The sequence below is a fragment of the Molossus molossus genome, unplaced genomic scaffold, assembly GCF_014108415.1.
Source record: "Molossus molossus isolate mMolMol1 unplaced genomic scaffold, mMolMol1.p scaffold_m16_p_1, whole genome shotgun sequence".
NCBI lineage: Eukaryota > Metazoa > Chordata > Mammalia > Chiroptera > Molossidae > Molossus > Molossus molossus.
In genome coordinates, this window is record NW_023425344.1 from 145,595,848 (window position 1) to 145,614,777 (window position 18,930).

Sequence of the window (18,930 nt, forward strand, 5' to 3'; positions counted from 1 at the left end):
TACTTCTGAATTAGTATTTTATTAATCCAGTTAATACTGGCATACATTATTGCTGCTACATATTTTGTTGACACTAAATATCAAAATGAGAGGGAATCATGGACACTGCACAATCATGGACAATCCTCCCCTCAAAAACAAACACCTCCAGCATAACTAGGGTTCTTTATGTGTGACAACAAGTTTCTCAAACTAGTAAATGGTGAAACAAAGAATGGTTGGTATTTGTTTTCTAGACATCCTTTTTAATATTTCAACTTTTTTTTTTGCTTTGTATTTTGGAACATTTAAATTCAAATATACAGGGTGGGGCAGAACTAGGTTTAAAGTTGTGAAGATGCAAAACATTTTATTCTTACATTATTGATTATTGTGTTATTTTCCGTACAAACAGCTGTGAACCTACTTTTGCCCCATCTTGTATAACAGAATAGTCTATCAGTAAAAGATAAAAACAGCTTTTATAAACAACTAGGATACCATTTATACTTGAAACAATAAAATCCCTTAATCTCATCAGTTTCTTGCAGGCTTGGTTTTTTGCTGGTTGTATTATGTGTTTAGCATGTTCCTCTTCCACCTGTATTTCCTATGAATTAGAAGATAGATGTGGAGGCTTGATCAGATTTGGGTTTTCTGTGTATATATTTTTATTCTTCTCTTCCTTGTCATGGTGGAGTGGAGGAAATGAGACCAGAATACTTCATAAAGGTATTATGCACTTTAAACATCATTAGTCTGAGATTTTTTTTTTTTTGAGAGAGAGGTGAAAGAGAAACATTGATAGTCTCCCACATGCAACCCGGGCATGTGCCCTGAGCAGGAATTGAACCACTGCACAGTTCGGTGCCCAGCGCCACACTGGACAAGGGCTAGCCTTAATTTTGACAGAGAATTGAAGAATCTAGGCATTGGGTGTTTGTGAGAAGCAGCATACATTTTAAATGTCAACAAACAGATTATTAATGAATTTTTTTTTTTACCCTCGCCCGAGGACATTTTTGCATCTATCTTCAGATAGAGCAGGAGGGAGAAGAAGGGAGAGAGAGGGAAACATCTGATGTGAGGGAGACACATTGAGTGGTTGCCACCCACACAACCAGGGCCGGGGACAAACCACAACCGAGGTACGTGCTCTTAGCGGGAACTGAACCCGGGCCTCTCTGGTCCGCGGGCTGATGTTCTAACTGCTGAGCCAAACCAGCCAAGGCAGTGATGTTTTATTAGGAGACTTGCAATGATTTGTATTTTTGATTGGGTATTAATGGCTTTTAGTGGTCAAGTCCCAAAGATTTTAAATACCTTAAAAACTGGAAGAGATAATCAAATGATAAAACTTATCTGAGTTACTTATATTTTAACACGTTTTCTGAGGAGACAAAAGAGAATTGGATTCTGTACTGCTGCCTGCACTCCAGTAAAGTTACTGATTTTCAGTGTGTTTGGGTGGGGGCAGTGTTCACCTGCAATCATTAAATAGTTAATTAGTTTGGAAGATTTTTGTGTGTGCATGAATTTATTTGAACCAAAATAGTCGACTGTTGCCATCTTGTTCTTGTGGAATTTTCGATTCTAGTTCTTCTTAAGGCCTTTCCTGATGTTATAGGTGTGGAAGTTCTTATGAACTTAATAATTGGCGATGTACGTGAAAGTACAGTTTTAAATTTATTAACCCTTAACACTCAGATGCACTGTTAACTTTCACAAACGCTACATACTCTTAATCACACATAATTTATAATTACTCAAAGATTAGTTAACAAACATAATTTTTTGTGTGGTAGTAATACAAGCCCAAAGTAGCCTTTTCTTTTTGGATGAATATTTATGGGGGTCTATGTGTAAAACGGGGACAGTTGCAAAAGTCACCCTTTTGTGCAAAACGTTACTTGTTAGTGTTTAAATTCTAATAAACCTAGAAGCTCCTGGCAAAGATCCAGTTCCATTTGTGTCCTGTTGAGAATCTTGCTTCTAGAAAAATTGTTGCTGTAGTAGTTCTTGTTAGAGGACTTCTTATGTGAGCAATTTCTTTGAAATACTTTGCAGTGGTTTCTTTTTCACATTTTTCAATTTCTGTAATTTATTTAAAATATCTTTTCACATTGTTATTCAGTTTTGAAATTATTGATCATTAGAAGGCAGTGTAGTGTTATGCAAATATGCCAGCACACCATGATTAGAAAGAGGAATGAAATGCATCAACTCACAGATCAAATACAACTCGTATACGACAAGGAGGATATTCTATATAGTGAAGAAAGTGCTGTGAAATTAACAGGCTACATGTGTCCCGCATTATCTCTTAGAAAGCTGTATTGTGTCGCCCTCTGGGTAGCTGTAAGCTTCCATGTTAAGATTCATAGAGCCCCATTTAGTTTCACAAAGGGCTGTATTTGAACTTGCCATTGGTAATGGGTAGGAATCATTTAGTAAGACAGGGTGAGAATTGTGAATGTCTCTGGTGTGTTTGGGGAAACAGCCAGCTTTAGTTAGAAAGAATGAGGTTTGTAAATGGCTTTGTATGATATATTAAGGAGTTGTGTCCTGTAGGCAGAAACCTTGGAAACAGCCTCATGTCTAGAAAAGAGAAACTGGATGGGGAAAAAGGTATAAGTAGTTACCATTATAATTGCTGGAATGGAGAGGTAGAATGGTCTTGGTGTGATTTGTTGGGTTAAAGATATGCAAGTAGATGCTTTGTGGGGAGAGAAGAAAGTCACATATAGCTGAGATTTTATTTTTTTATGACTAGTATTATGCCATTAAAGGTTACATGAAAGGGAGGTTAGGCAATTTTGTTTTTGATTCTTACCCTACAGATCTTTTTCCGGGAAGGTATACTGATCAAAAGGGAAAAAATAGTTTGTATAGTAGTGGGAGTTTCCATTGAAATGCAAGAAAAGCAATATGGGTGAAAGAACCATCATATTTCTTGAACAAATACTTGAGCCCTTATTTTATTCTAGGCACACAAAGTTTTAGGTTTTGTATTAACTCAAATCTTACTGATTTTAGAGAAGCTTTGATCCCATTTTTCTAATATTCCCGAGCAGCACTGGACCTTCTTGGAAAGGCATGTGATTCAGAGAGCAAAAGGGTTCTTGGCTACTTGAAAAAACTAAGAGATAAATGCCTCTTTACGTGTCATCTACGGTAACATTATAAATAAGGAGAAATTTTGCATTTGCTCAGAGCCACTTAGTTGGTTTTACCTTTTTTTGTGTGAATCTGATCATGTTGTAATTACCAGAAGTATATATATATATATATTTTTATCCTCACCCAAGGACACTTTTGCATTTATCTTCAGATAGAGTGGGAGGGAGAGAGGGGGAAGAGAGAGAGAGAAACATTGATGTGAGGGAGACATATCGACTGGCTGCCATCCACACAACCCCAACTGGGGCTGGGGACAAACTGCAACCGAGGCAGGCACATGCGCTTAGTGGGAACTGAACCCGGGCCTCTCTGGTCCTTGGGCCGACGCTCTACCTGCTGAGCCAAACCGGCCAGGGCCACCGGGAGGATCTTGGATGAGAAGGTATAGATTAGTACAAATGGTCTTTCAAAATAAAGTTGATTATTAATTAATTAATTAATTTATTTATTTTATCCTCACCTGAGGACATTTTTTCATTTTTTTGTTCAGATAGAGTGGGATGGAGAGAGAGAGAGAGAGAGAGAGAGAGAGAGAGAGAGAGAGAGAGAGAGAGAGAGAGACATCGATGTGAAAGGGACACATCGAGTGGTTGCCACCTGCACAACCCAACCAGGGCTGGGGACAAACTGCAACCGAGATATGTGCTCCTAGCGGGAACTGAACCTGGGTCTCTGTGGACTGCAGGCCAACAGCTCCAACCGCTGAGCCAAACCGGCCAGGGCTAAAGTTGATTATTATTGGACTTGAATTTTTATTTTGTTTTTATTGTTGGAAGTATTAGAGACGTCCTTCGTTTTTTCCTCCCTGCTTCCCCTCGCCCCATTCCCCACACTGTTGTCTGTGTCCATTGGTTGGTTATACATATATGGACTTGAGGGCTGTTTTCTTATTTTTATTGTTTCCTGGGCTTTTGAGTAGTTGGGAGAGATTTTTTTGAAGGGTAAGCATATTAACTGGGATCAAAGAATCTGCTATATGGCTCTGAAATTAAGTGGTGTTCTGGTTATTTTACTTTTCTTTTTTTTTTATCTATATCCGAGGATATTTTTGCATTTATCTTCAGATAGAGCGGGAGGCAGAGAGGGAGGGTGGGAAACATTGATGCGAGAGAGACACATCAACTGGTTGCCACCCACACAACCCCTACTTGGGCCATGGACAAACTGCAACTGAGGTATGTGCCCTTAGCGGGAACTGAACCCAGGTCTCTCTGGTCCATGGGCAGACGCTCTAACCATTGAGCAAAAACAGCCAGTGCTGGTTATTTTACTATTTACTTCAAAGGTAGCCTCTGCTGTTTAGTAATCTATTCCAGGACATTCTTTCATGCAGATTGACTTTGTCAAGTTCATTATGTTACATTTTCCCCACACTTTTGACAACTTTATTGAGATATAATTCACATACTATAAAATTCATTAAGAAATTGTTTTTTTCGCTCTGGCCAGTTTGACTCAGCGGTTAGAGCATCGGCCCACGGACCGGAGAGTCCCGGGTTTGGTTCCCACTAAGGGCATATACCTTGGTTGCAGTTTGTCCCTGGCCCCAGTTGGGGTTGGGTGGGTGGCAACCAATCTATGTCTCTCTCTAACATCGATGTTTCTCTCTCTCTCTTCCTCCCTCTCTCCCTTCTCCTCTATCTGAAGATAAATGCAAAAATTGTCCTCGGGTGAGGATTTAAAAAAAAAAAAAAAGGTTTTTCTGCCCTGGCCCGTGGACCAGAGAGTCCCAGGGTTTTTTTTTGTTGTTGTTGTTTTTTATCCTCACCCAAGGATATTTTTCCATTTTTTGTACAGATAGAGTGGGAGGGAGAGAGAGGAAGGGAGAGAGAGAGAGAGAAACGAGTGGCTGCCACCCGCACGACCAACCAGGGCCAGGGACAAACTGCAACCGAGGTACGTACCCTTAGCGGGAACCGAACCCGGGTCTCTCCGGACCGCAGGCGGATGCTCTAACCGCTGAGCCAAATTGGCCAGGTCGAGAGTCCCAGGTTTGGTTCCCACTAGGGGCACGTACTAAAAAAAAATTTTTTTCTTCTTTAATGATTTTTTTTTTTTTTTTAAGAGAGAAGAAGGAAGAGGGAGAGAGAGAGAAACATTGATGAGAGAGGATGAGAGAGAACACTGATTGGCTGCTTCTTGTATGCCCCCACTAGGGATTTGGCCCACAACCTGGGAATGTGCCCTGACTAGGAATCAAACCAGTGACCTCTTGGTTCATGGGTCGATGCTCAACCACTGAGCCATACTAGCCAGGCCTATAAAATTCATTTTAAAGTATGCAATTCAAATTAGTATATTCAGGGTTGTGCGGTCGTTACCAAGATCTAATTTTAGGACATTCCATCACCCCAAGAACACACACTTTATTAGCAGTCATTTCCTAATCTATCTGCAGGCTAGGCAACCACGAATCCACTTTCTGTATATGGATTTGCCTGTTAGACATTTGCCATCAATCGAATCACACAATATATGTGTTTTTTGACTGACTTCTTCCACTTAGAATAACTTATGGTTCAGCCATACTGTACCATGTATTCCTACATTATTCCTTCTTATTGAATTATATTCCATAGAATGAAGAATACCATATGTTGTTTATTTATTAATTCATGGACACTTGGAACTTTTCCAGTTTGAATAATGCTGCTATAAATATTTTTGTACCCATGTTTGCATGAGCATATATTTTCATTTCTCTTGGATATATACCTAGGAGTAGAATTGCTGGGTCTTGTAATAATTCTGTGTTTACCTGAAGTACTGCCATACTGTTTTCCAGTGTAGCTGTATCATTTTATGCTCCCATCAGCCATGTGTGAGGGTTCTAAATTCTTCACATCATTGTCAACACTTGTTTTATTAAAGCCATTGTAGTTGAGTATAAGTATGCCGTTATGGTTTTGACTTGTGTTTTCTTAAAAACTTGATGGTAAGCATACATGTGCTTATTGACTATTTGTTTATCTTTGGAGAAATATATTCAGGTCCTCTGCCCATTTTTATATTGGGTTTTGGGGGGGTTATAATTGTGTTGTAAGATTTTCCTATATATTCTGGATGGAACTGTTTGTGTACTATATATGATATTGATGGTTTTGAAGTTTGTTAACTGTTTTTTAGTTATTTATAGTTTACCATTTTGCTTTGATCCTAGGAGATTCGTTATGATCAATTTTTAGCTGGTTTGTAAAGATTATTATGAGTTGGTTATAAACAGAAAAAAATAGTCTTCTAGGCTCTCTTTAGAAATTAAATAGAGCCCTGGCCGGTTTGGCTCAGCGGTTAGAGCATCGGCCTGCGGTCCAGAGAGACCCAGGTTCGGTTCCCACTAAAGGCATGTACCTTGTTTGCAGTTTGTCCCCGGGCCTGGTTGGGTCGTGCGGGTGACCACCACTCGATGTGTCCCTTTCACATCGATGTTTCTCTCTCTTCCTCTCTTCCCCTCCCTCCCCTCCCACTCTATCTGAACAAAAATGGAAAAATGTCCTCGGATGAGGATAAAAAAATACCAAATCTTTATGCCCTGGACAGTTTGGCTCAGCGGTTAGAGTGTTGGCCTGTGGTCCAGAGAGACCCAGGTTCGGTTCCCGTTAAGGGCTCGTACCTTGGTTGCAGTTTGTCCCCGGGCCTGGTTGGGTCATGCGGGTGGCCACCACTCAATGTGTCCCTTTCACATCGATGTCTCTCTCTCTCTCTCCCTCCCTCCCTCCCTCCCTCCCTCCCTCCCACTCTATCTGAACAACAACAAAAAAAAGGACAAAAATGTCCTCTGGTGAGGATAAAAATAAAAAAGAAATAAAAAATAAAGAAATAAAAAAAAAATTAAGTAGAGGCCATAGACAAATGTCTGTGGAAGCAACAAAAGTTTCTGTGATGATGTAAATATTCTATATCTGCACTGTTGGTATGGTAGACATTAACCACATTTGACTGTTTACCACTTCAAATGTGGCTAGTTTGAAGAACTGAATTTTTAATGCGATTTAGCCATGTGTGTCTAGTGACTACTCAGTATAGGTCTAGAATGCTGCAAGTTAGTTTTACTGGGTCTGATGAATTTTTAATAGTGTTCAATATGAGAGTTGAAATGACAGAAGACTGCTCTTCATGCAAGAAGTTGGAGAACCCAGACTAGTTTTAGAGCAGACTCTTTGGTTTGTGGCCGATGAGGCTTAAACCTCTAAGCCAAACTGGTCATGGCTCTTTATTTATTTGTTTTTTTAATTTCTTTCTTTCTTTTTGTTCTGATAGACTGGAAGGGAAAGAGGGGGAGAGAGAGAAACATCAATGTGAGAGGGACACATAGAATGGCTGCCACCCGCATGACCCAACTAGGGCAGGGAACAAACTGCAGCCGAGGTACATGCCCTTAGTGGGAATCGAACCCGGATCTCTGGACCGCAGGCCAATGCTCTAACTGCTGAGCCAAAAAGGCCAGGGCTCTTTTTTTTTTTTAAAGAGGAGAAGGGAGAGAGAGAGAGAAACATGAATGTGAGAGAGATAACATCAGTTGACTCCCCTGCACGCCTCCTACTGGGGAGCAAGCCCACAACCCAGGCCTGTGCTCTCACTGGGGATCTCTCGGTCCATGGGATAATGCTCAATCTACTGAGCCACACCAGTCTGGGCACTGTATTTTCTTTCTTTCTTTTCTTTTTATAAATTCCTGACCCGAGGATACTTTTTTCTGTTTATCATCAGACAGAGTGGGAGGGAGGGGAGGGTGAGAGAGAGAGAGAGACAGAGAGAAACATCAACATAACATAGCCACATAGACTGGTTACCTCCCGCACAACCCGACCAGGGCTGGGGACGAACCACAACTGAGCTATGTGCCCTTGACCAGAATTGAAGCCAAGACTCACTGGTCTGCAGGCCGACACTCTAACCGCTGAGCCAAACTGACCAGGGCCCACTATATTTTCTTAAAGATAGAGCTTTTCATTTTACAAAATTTGCAAAATTGCATGCATCTCAAAATAAGAACACACTTAAATATTTTTTCCCTTTCTTGAAAAGCTGTTATAAATAAATCTGTGGGGCAATTTTCAATTAAATGTGACTTTGAATTTGCAAAAATACTAATATCAACAATTCTTTCTGAAAGAAGATCGCAGAACTAATCATTGATTGACACCATTGGTTCTACATCTATAGGGCTATTTGTACTCTTCAAGGAATGGGTGTGGTATTCTTGAACCTTGATCATTGTTCTTTGGGTAAGGTTCTTAACCCTACAGAGGCAGCAGTAACCTGTTTCCATATTCATTCTTTAGTTACATTAAAAAAAATTTTTTTTGTAAGGGTTTACTTGAGCCAAATTGACAACATGTGCTGGGGGGGGGGGCAGAGTCTCAAATGCACGCCACCCCGCCTTTATTTAATAGTTTGGGTGTCCCTGTATATGGAATGATCCTGTATGTCATACTGGTTTATTATTTTGTCCCTTTATCATTTAATTAGGCAGTGCTTGCTGTTTTTAATTTGGCTGTCATAACAGATAAACTATATCCACAGTGCACAATGGATAAAGGCAATACAAAGTTAAGGAACATGAAGTGCAACTATGTAAATTTACCTTGGTAACTGACACACTCCGTCCATAAATTGCATTAGCAAAACATGCTTAACAGTTGTTGTTTTTATCCTCACCGGAGGACATTTTTCGATATTTTGTTCAGATAGAGTGGGAGGGAGAGAGCAAGAGAGAAACATCGACGTGAAAGGGACACATCGAGTGGTCGCCACCCACATGACCCAACCAGGGCCGGGGACAAACTGCAACCAAGGCACGTGCCCTTAACGGGAACCGGACCCGGGTCTCTCCAGACCACAGGCCGACGCTCTTAACCGCTGAGCCAAATCGGCCAGGGCTGTAATTTTTTGACATACAGTTGTTGTTTTTTTTTTAAATAGTTTTTATTTTTTTATTTTACTTATTTATTTTTTCATCCTCACCAGAGGACATTTTTCCATTTTTTGTTCAGATAGAGTGGGAGGGAGAGAGAGGAACAGAGAGAGAGAGAGAGAAACATCGATGTGAAAGGAACACATCAAGTGGCTGCCACCCGCATGACCGACCAGGGCCAGGGACAAACTGCAACCGAGGTACGTGCCCTTAGCGGGAACTGAACCCGGGTCTCTCTGGACCGCAGGCTGATGCTCTAACCGCTGAGCCAAACCAGCCAGGGCGACATACAGTTTTATATTTGCATAAATCAAACATGTTGCATGATTATATTTTTCCTTACATAAGTAAGGCAAAGTCATAGTTTATAAAATAAAGCTTTGACATTCGGTGAAATAAATACTATTAAAATTACATTAGGGTGAACTTTGAGTTTTTGGTTTTAATTATTTGTCTATGTTAACATGGGTTTTTATAATGTTCAATGGTAGCAATTACTGAAGTGTAATTAGAAATTTTAGTATTCATGAGTATCAATAACTGATACTCTGGTCAAGCAATATAACTGCTTAGTTGGTCCACACAAGGGCAAAAATTGATAAATAAAATTTGAAGGTTCTTTTCTACAAAATTATACAGAATAGTATTAAATAAAGGGTGTTGTCTGGTGTTTACTCTGATATGTTGAGAAGACTGTCATTGATGTTGATTGTCACAGGTTGTATGTAGCACATTGGCAGCAACTAAACTTAAAATTTTAGTAGCAGGTCTTCACTCAGTGCTTTAATTTGGTTAAAACTCTTTAAGTGAATTTTCAGTGTGCTAGTTTCTATCTATCTATAGTTCTGGTGTCTATGGAGTTGGTAGAAGGAATCTGTCATCAGTTGGGATTTTATTTAACTATTAATTTAGTGGAGCTGCACTAGGTTGGAAAACCTTGCTTCTTTTGGCTCTTAAACGTCATTAATTTTTACAGTTGTGTCACATTGTTTTCTATGTTTTTTTTCTATGTGTTCAACGGATTAAATTTTACTGATATTTTATTCATTGGAATCTTGTTTACCTTCATTTGCTTAAAGTCATCTTTCCTCTGTAGCTCTCTAAATATAAAGCTTGTTTATAAAAAATAAGCACATAGTGTTCTATGTAGATTCGGTCCTCATTAGCTCAAATAGAATGGAATATTTCTTTTGTTTCTGGATTAGTGGTTTTTACTTTTTATGAATGGGTACATTCACATAATTTTAGCATACAGTTTCAGGGATCTTCTGACATGCTAAAGTCCAAATATTAAGTTGTCTGTAAAACCAAACCCTTTTCTAGGAAAATCAAAGGCAAACAGGAATAAAATAAAAGTGCATATTTAAACTGAATTTGATAAATCAGTATTGTGCATAGAGGAAAATAATCTTGCTAGATTGCTCTCACCTATAAATTATTTCGTGTTATGGTGGTAATTTTTGTGAACAACAGTATCTGACAACTAGTTGGTTTCCTGAATTTACAAACTTGATAGTTAATATGCCTAAAATGATTTTTTAATTTATCCAAAACTTTAAGACAAGAAATACCTATATAAAATGTGTACTCAGGAGAAGATAGATTTTTACTAATATATTCTAGTAGTTCCTTGGTAGTGACTGAAATGTATTATTATTAGTTTGGGTTTTTGAGGCCCAAAGAAGGTCATTATGTGTTACATCTAGTCATTAAGAAGCCTTGAATTACTGGCCAGTTTGGCTCAGTGGTTAGAATGTCTCCTTGCAGACCAAAAGGTTGCAGGTTTGATTCCAGGTCAAGGGCATGTACCTGGACTGCAGGTTCGAATCCTGGCCTGGGTCGGGGTCATGCAGGGGGCAACCAATCGATGTTTCTCATTATCTCCCGCCCTCCCCACCTCCCTTCCTACCTTTCTGTTTTTATTTATTTTTATTATTATTTTTTTTATCCTCACCCAAGGATATTTTTCCATTTTTTGTACAGATAGAGTGGGAGGGAGAGAGAGGAAGGGGGGGGAGAGAGAAAAACATCGACGTGAAGGGACACATCGAGTGGCTGCCACCCGCACGACCAACCAGGGCCGGGGACAAACTGCAACCGAAGTACGTGCCCTTAGCGGGAACCGAACCCGGGTCTCTCCAGACCGCAGGCCGATGCTTTAACCGCTGAGCCAAACCGGCCAGGGCCCTTTCTGTTTTTAAAAAAAGGCAATGGAAAATTATCCTTGGGCGAGGATTAATAAAAAAGAAGAAGCCTTGAAAATCTGTATTTTAAATAAATGGCCTTGTAATGTTTATCTTTTAGCTTGGCCATTAGGATAGAGGCTCTTTGTTTTACCTGTTCAGAAAATGAGCTAGCTAATATGTCTCTCAAAATGTAATTTTATTTTTATTAAAAACATTTTTTTCTTTATTGATTTTTAGAGAGAGATGAAGGGAAAGGGTGAGAGATAGAAACATCAATGAGAGAGAACATTGATTGGCCGCCTCCTGCATGTTCCCGCTGGGGATCAGACCCACAATTTGGGCATGTGCCCTGACCAGGAATCAAACCAGCGACCTCTTGGTTCATGGGTCGATACTCATCCACTGAACCACACCAGCTCAGCCAAAATGTTATTTTACTAGATTTTTTTTTTAAAGGCAAGTATTATTTATTTTTATTTTTTGTTACTCCTCACCTAAGAATATTTTCCCATTGGTTTTTAGACAGAGTGGAAGGAAGATGGGCGGGGGTAGAGAGACATCGATGGGTTGCCTCCTGTATGGCCCTGACGGGGGCTGGGGATTGAACCTGCAATCCAGGTACGTGCCCTTGACTGGGAATCGAACTCAAGACCCTTACATTCATGGGCCAACACTCTAACTGCTGTGCCAAACTAGATGGCATTCTGACTAGATTTTATACCAACACTTAGTGTCTAGATTTCTGATTTAGGATGCAGTCATAATTCTGTTAGACTTAGTGTTTTGGTAACAGTGGAATTTTCATGCAAACTTTTTTAGATACTCGGGCTTTATTGATAGGGGATCAACAGCTGCCGTCTTACATAATTTACTATATGGTTTTCTCATGGGGAATATGGTTACTTAATTTGTTGTTGGTTTTGAAGTTGTCATACTGAGCTTGCTATTACCTGTCCCTAAAGGGTTATCAAAGGTTGTTTTTTCTCTTTGTGTTTTCTTAACCTTATGTTTTCACAACCAATCACTTTGATTTTTTTCAAGACAATGTCACCTTAAACTCCTGTGAAGAAATTTTTTGAGTTTCTCGAGAGTTCCATTTTTGCTTGAACAGCAGTTAAGTTCTGTGGTACCAGAAGTCCTTTAGCATTACCAGTTGATCTTTCCAAATCAATTTTTCTTCCAAGAACTAGAGCGTTTGACTCCCATTTGTGTTCATGGGCTCATTTCACAGATTCAGAACTGCATCTTGTACCTCATTTTTATTATGACCTTTTATCTGGATCAAATGAAGTAGTATGGTTCAGAAGGAAAAAATTCCAGAGCCATGAAGTGTAGGGAATCTGAAATGGCTAAGCTCATTGGTTTAGAGACTGGTACCAGTGGGAGTCAGTGGGTTGAGAGGTAGGTTAGATCCCTAAATCCAGCAGGGCTGGGGCAGAGTTATTTCATGCCCAAAGATAGAGATATCCAAGTCACTTTTATTTACCTCCAGAAATTGTTGTGTGTGCTTAAAGTATCATCTTATACAAAAAAGTAGTTTCTGAACACTGATGTTTGGTTTATGAATCAGTGTACTTAGGAAAATTTTGGGCCAAAAGAGGAAAAGCTCTCTGTAAGATAGTGATAGTTTGTTGATCTTAATTCCCATTAATGGATTAAAACAGACAAACATTAGCTCAGTTAATAATTATCTGCTGAGAAGAAATCATTGTAGAAGTGCCAAGGCCTTCTTGCTTTTGAATCAAATTTTCTCATTTCCTGGGGCTCAAACTTAAAGTGTTTCTTATTGGAACAAGGCTTTACTAACTTACCACATCATTGATTCTTTGGCACATGGTAAATCAGTTACTGCTGGGTTTCTAGAGGAAAAGTGGTGGATTGGTCAATGCCTAAAAATTGCTTAAATAAAGATTAGTAAGTCATTTCCTCACTTAATTTAGGGAAAAAATTCCTGTCACAGCCACTCCTAGGAAAAGATAAAATATGACCTTGTTAAAATAGTATGGAAACATTTTAGATTGGGTTGGACAGTAGATAGAATTATGATCCTCTGCCTGCAAAATCAGGGTTTCCACTACCAGGAGTTTGGGTACTATGTAATAAAGTCAGAGAAGACTAGCCATTAATGAGATATGTAACAGGGATATTCAATATCATGTTATATAATCTGTAAAATTGAAAAGCTGTTGAGTGCATCACGTATTTGTTTATTAAAACCTTTGAAGTTAGATAGAGCAGCAGTTGGTGGATTGGTTTTTATAGCATACCTGGGCTTTAGAGTTAAGTTAGTTGCTAGAAAGGTGCAGAACTAGAGTAAGATTTCCCCCCTCTACTGGTGTGTCTTACCTTCTTATGAAATCATGGGATACTTAGCAATAGAAGCAACAGTTTGATAACCAGTGATTTTTGAAAGCGAAGTGTATGCTGGATAATGGATTTTAAGTATTAGTGAACAGTGGACAAGATGGACCGTATTCTTTGCCCTTTTGGAGCTCTGATGCTTAAATGTTGTTAGAATCAGTAGTGGAATTTCATACCTAGCTAACACATGAAATGGCTGTTTTTATAGACCAAAAATGGTTAATATTGGCAATTATATATGGTTCAATCTAATAATCACTAATTAGCAGTGATGATTTTTTATGCTTTTGTGGGTGCAAAGATCAGGAATTTAGCTAACAATGAATACTTCTGTTTGTAGTCTCAGTTAATTGCAGTCCCTTTTTGTGAGTACTTTTCTTTGGCATATATGAAGTTTTTATTGTAGCATATATATGAAAAGAATAGGTAAAGATAAAGGCCAGCCACTGAAATAAATAAATAAATGAATAAATGAATGTTTTATTAATAGCACCATACCATAGTACAGAGCAACCTTTATGTCCACTGCTTAAAGCCAACCAACCATATCATTTGATATATTTGTGTATATGTAGTATTTTCTTGAAGGAAAATTTTACTGGCCTTTTGAATGAAGTTAGCAAAAGAGAAATGATAGACAGTGAATGTTAATTTATTATTTTATAAGGTTACCATTTGAATCTTGCTGACTTAATGTAGTTGTGAAGGAATTCTGTTTTCTTCTTACCCAATAGGATGTACAGTTACCCAGCGCGTGTTCCTCCTCCTCCTCCGATTGCTCGGGCTGTGGTGCCCTCGAAACGCCAGCGTGTATCGGGAAACACATCACGAAGGGGCAAAAGTGGCTTCAATTCTAAGAGTGGACAGCGAGGATCTTCTTCCAAGTCTGGAAAATGTATGTATTATTATTGCAGCTTTGTGATGTTTCTTGTGTGTTGAAATAAGGAAATTAACGCAGTTAATAATCTGTGTTTGTACAAATGCCTTTGTATAATCTAAATAGTAAAAGAGGAGAAGATAGTGATTATGCCTTCTATCCTTAAAACCCTGGTAATTTAAGACTTTAGGGAGTTTAGGCACCTATTAAATTTATGAAATATATATATGTTAGTAAATCTTTACAGAGAACCTGCTTTAAAAAGGAATTGAAGTCTTTTGCAAGCCTGCAAAAGTCAAAATGCTACTGATAATGGAGTAAGCACATTAGATTCAGTTTTCCTTTACCAACTAAACGATGATTGAAAGTCCCCATTACTGAGACATTTCTGATACTGATGCCATTTCTCACCAGGGATATCCTGTTGACCACTGGTGTGTATAGTATAGTGGGAATGTTTTTGATAACTTGTAGCTTCTGGTACATTTGATTTTCATCTAAGGTTTTGTTTATATTAAAAGTGAAAGGAGATGACCTTCAGGCCATTAAGAAGGAATTGACCCAGATAAAACAAAAAGTGGATTATCTACTGGAAAGCCTGGAAAAAATTGAAAAGGAGCAGAGCAAACAAGCAGGTAAATGGTACTGCTGTCTATTGGGTGTAAAGTTGGGTTAGTTACCTAAGATAGTTGAAAGTATATGTTGAAATAGTGGGATGTAAAACAATTGAATATGAAACCTGGAGAGTATGAATTGGGAAGGGCATTTGTGTGGGAGGATTTAGATGTGTGCTGCAGTTCTGTAATTATTAGTGGGAATTGCCTATATCCTGTGGACATTACTTGACCCTAGACAGACTTGTCCTTTTCATCCACAGTAGAGATGAAGAATGATAAATCGGAAGAGGAACCGATCAGCATCTCCCTGAAGAAAGATGAGCCTAATGTGAAGATGGAGTCTGAGGGGGGTGCAGATGACTCTGCTGAGGAGGGGGACCTACTGGATGATGATGATAATGAAGATCGGGGGGATGACCAGGTGAAAACCACGGGAAAGGAAAGAAAGAGGTGGTGGAGGGGGGATCAGGGACGCATGGAGTGCCTCTAACTCCATCCTATTTGTGTCTGTTTCTCACAGCTGGAGTTGATCAAGGATGATGAAAAAGAGGCTGAGGAAGGAGAGGATGACAGAGACAGCGCCAATGGCGAGGATGACTCTTAAGCACATAGTGGGGTTTAGAAATCATGTCCCATTATTTCTTTACCTAGGCGCTTGTCTAAGATCAAAATTTTCACCAGATCCTCTCCCTAGTATCTTCAGCACATGCTCACTGTTCTCCCCATCTTGTCCCTCTCATGTTCATTAATTCATATTGCCCTGCGCCTAGTCCCACTTTCACTTCCTTTGACGCTCCTAGTAGTTATGTTAAGTCTTACCCTGTAATTTTTGCTTTTAATTTTGATACCTCTTTATGACTTAACAATAAAAAGGATGTATGGTTTTTATCAACTGTCTCCAAAATAATCTCTTGTTATGCAGGGAGTACAGTTCTTTTCATTCATAATATGAGTTCAGTAGTTGCTTCCCTAACTGCAAAGGCAATCTCATTAGTTGAGTAGCACCTGAGAGCAGCTTTGAGTTAGAGGTATGTGTTATACCCCACATAAAAGTGCTATGTGGGGCTGTTCAACACAAATGTAACAGTGTATTTTTTTGTGAATGAGAGTTGGCATGTCAAATGCATCCTCTAGGAAAATAATTAGTGTAATAGTCTTAAGATTTGTTTTCTAAAGTTGATATGTGGGTTATTTTTGTGAACAGCCTGATGTTTGGGACCTTTTTTCCTCAAAATAAACACGTCCTTATTAAACCAGGAATTTGGAGAAAAAAAACCCTGGTTTTTTTATTTTTGTATTTTATATTTGTTTATTTCAAATTCTTTGTTTCACAGCGGCTTCCACAAAACCCCTAGAGTGTACCAGATATATTTTTCTTTGAGTCATAATCATTATGCATAACAACACACACTACTCAAATGATATTCCATTGGGTTGGGTATTGCATTAAAAAGACAAGTAACTTTACTGTGGAATAGAGGGTCTTGGAAAATTGCTATTATATCATAATGGGGGAAAAAGGGAAATACATTAAGCTTTTTCATCAATGCTTTGTGGTCTAGTTGATGCCCTTTTTTAAGATTTTTGTTGTGTGCTAAATTATTTCATTCTTATATAGCAGTCCCAGTTACCTTCTAGATTCTGTGTCTTTGCCTCAGTGTTACTGAAAATAGAAAACCTCTTTTCCAGGTAACTGAGAACATAGTGAGGGTCAGACATTTATTTTACTTAAGTAATTTTATATAACAGATGACAAAGCCGAATAGTAAGAGGCTGAACTATGGACTGCCCTTGGATTTGAAATCCACAGTATAAAAGTAGCTTTTGTGTTAATTTGGTCAAAAATACTTCTGCCCACCTTGTTTTCTAGTAATGTGTGATTTCTTATGCTACACAGTCACTTTTGACACATGACAAATTGGATGCTTAAAAAGGGTCAAAGTTCTAAAGTGCTAATAAAACCTGTTTAAGGTTATAATGTTAGCCATCAGTATTTCAGAGATACCGGACTAATTTGTCTAGACATGAAAATATTTGCTTTTTTTTGTTTTAGAGAGAAACATCAATATGAGAGAAGTAATATTAGTCAGCTGCCTCCTGCACCACACCCCATACCAGGGATTGAGCCTACAACCTGGGCATGTGCCCTGACTGGGAATCATCAACCCTCCAAGGCCCTAGCGGGGAAGGGGAAGACGCCCAGCCCACTGAGCCACACTGGCCAGAGTGAAAGTGTCTATTTCTAATTCTTTCTGAAACCAAATATTGAAAGAAACTGAGTAAAGGCTCTTTTTTAATAGCTAGAAAAGTGATCACCCACCCACTCTTAGAAAACATACGTGGTTATTGATTAAATGCCAAAAATGTGCCTAGATGTGTCAAAGAATAATTTTACATGTTAGATCTCAGACTACTATGAATTAAATGTCTTCATAGTTGAAAAGAGGATTCCCAGTAGATTTCAGTTCAGATGTTACCTCAACATCAAAGGAATCTGTTACACAATTTAGCAGCAAAGCCTGGGGAAAGTAAAACATTTACAAGTACTAGTGTTTAGTTAATGTTATAGAAATACTTTAGGAATAGGAAATAGCTGTATATTTGATGAGATCAGTTGAAAGATACACTTTGTTATGAGAATATGTGGCCAACCTGTGATGCTGTCATTTTCTAGAGAGAACAAGGAAGCATCATTATTGATTGTGTCTTGGGGAAATGAACTACTTAGCCACATAAAACTTTCTGACACTTGACCTTTCTATTTAATATGAGAAAAATTAAACATCAACCTTTTTCATCCCATGGCACACATAAACTTAATTACTAAAATTCTGTAGCAACCCAAAAAAGTACATGTTTTGCCGATCGGACCAAAACATAGGTATTTGCTTGATTCATTCACATCGAGCAGCATTTGTGTTGGCTGTTGTCATTTTTATTTTTTATTTTTTATTTATTTTTTATCCTCACCCAAGGATATTTTTCCATTTTTTGTACAGATAGAGTGGGAGGGAGAAAGAGGAAGGGAGAGAGAGAGAGAGAAACATCGATGTGAATGGACACATCGAGTGGCTGCCACCCGCACGACCAACCAGGGCAGGGGACAAACTGCAACCAAAGTACGTGCCCTTAGCGGGAACCAAACCCGGGTCTCTCCAAACCGCAGGCCGACGTTCTAACCGCTGAGCCAAACTGGCCAGGGCGGCTGTTGTCATTTTTAAATTTGACAGCCTAAGGGAAAAGAGGTCAGGGTCCCAGACTAAGTACTCAGGTATTGCATGTTTTAATAATACTTCGTGGCACACCAGTTGAAAATCACTGACCTACATCAATGTCAAATGGGGTTTGCATTTCTGGACCCTGGTTCAGATTACCTTTACCAAGAAAATGCATTATGAGTTGAATTTAGAGGGATTAAAAAACCCTGATAATTTGAAACCAGTTAGCAGTAAAACACAACTATGACAGAAATGAGAGTAACCTGTAAATGAGTTACATGTGATAGGCAGTGTGTGGGCTACTAAATAACTTTAAAAGTACCTCACTTGATTTATCAATGTTGTACCTCACAGAGCACTGGTATTATTTATACTTTGGTGTTTCTTAGGTTAATAGGGGACACTATGTTGGAGAATTTTTAGTGTTTAGAAAGATTTTGGCGTAAATTAAAAGTTTGGTCAGTTAAACTAGAGAAAAGGCTGGATATAGATTTATACCTGACTTTGATGAGAGGATTCCTGTTGTTTGGAGAGGAGACTAAATTACGGGTGTGACAACAGCCAACACAATTTAGGAGACTGAATTCCAAGTTTGGAT

The 18,930-nt window shown here is 38.8% G+C and overlaps 1 protein-coding gene across 11 annotated transcripts in view; it reads left to right on the plus strand.

The window, feature by feature from the left end:
• The window catches only part of HNRNPC (heterogeneous nuclear ribonucleoprotein C), a 62,705-nt gene extending 46,328 nt beyond the window's left edge, over nt 1-16,377 (plus strand). For 4 of the 11 annotated variants that reach the window (XM_036278503.1, XM_036278572.1, XM_036278417.1 and 1 more), the window contains 4 exons: nt 14,328-14,515; nt 15,019-15,132; nt 15,354-15,535; nt 15,635-16,002. In XM_036278503.1, coding sequence (XP_036134396.1) covers nt 14,328-14,515; nt 15,019-15,132; nt 15,354-15,535; nt 15,635-15,718 — 568 coding nt within the window. In that variant the 3' untranslated portion in view covers nt 15,719-16,002. Of the gene's footprint in view, nt 1-14,327; nt 14,516-15,018; nt 15,133-15,353; nt 15,536-15,634 lie in introns of all 11 variants that reach the window. The other 7 variants (XM_036279193.1, XM_036279106.1, XM_036278925.1 and 4 more) reach the window with 4 other exon arrangements.
• The last annotated feature ends 2,553 nt before the right edge of the window (nt 16,378-18,930 follow it).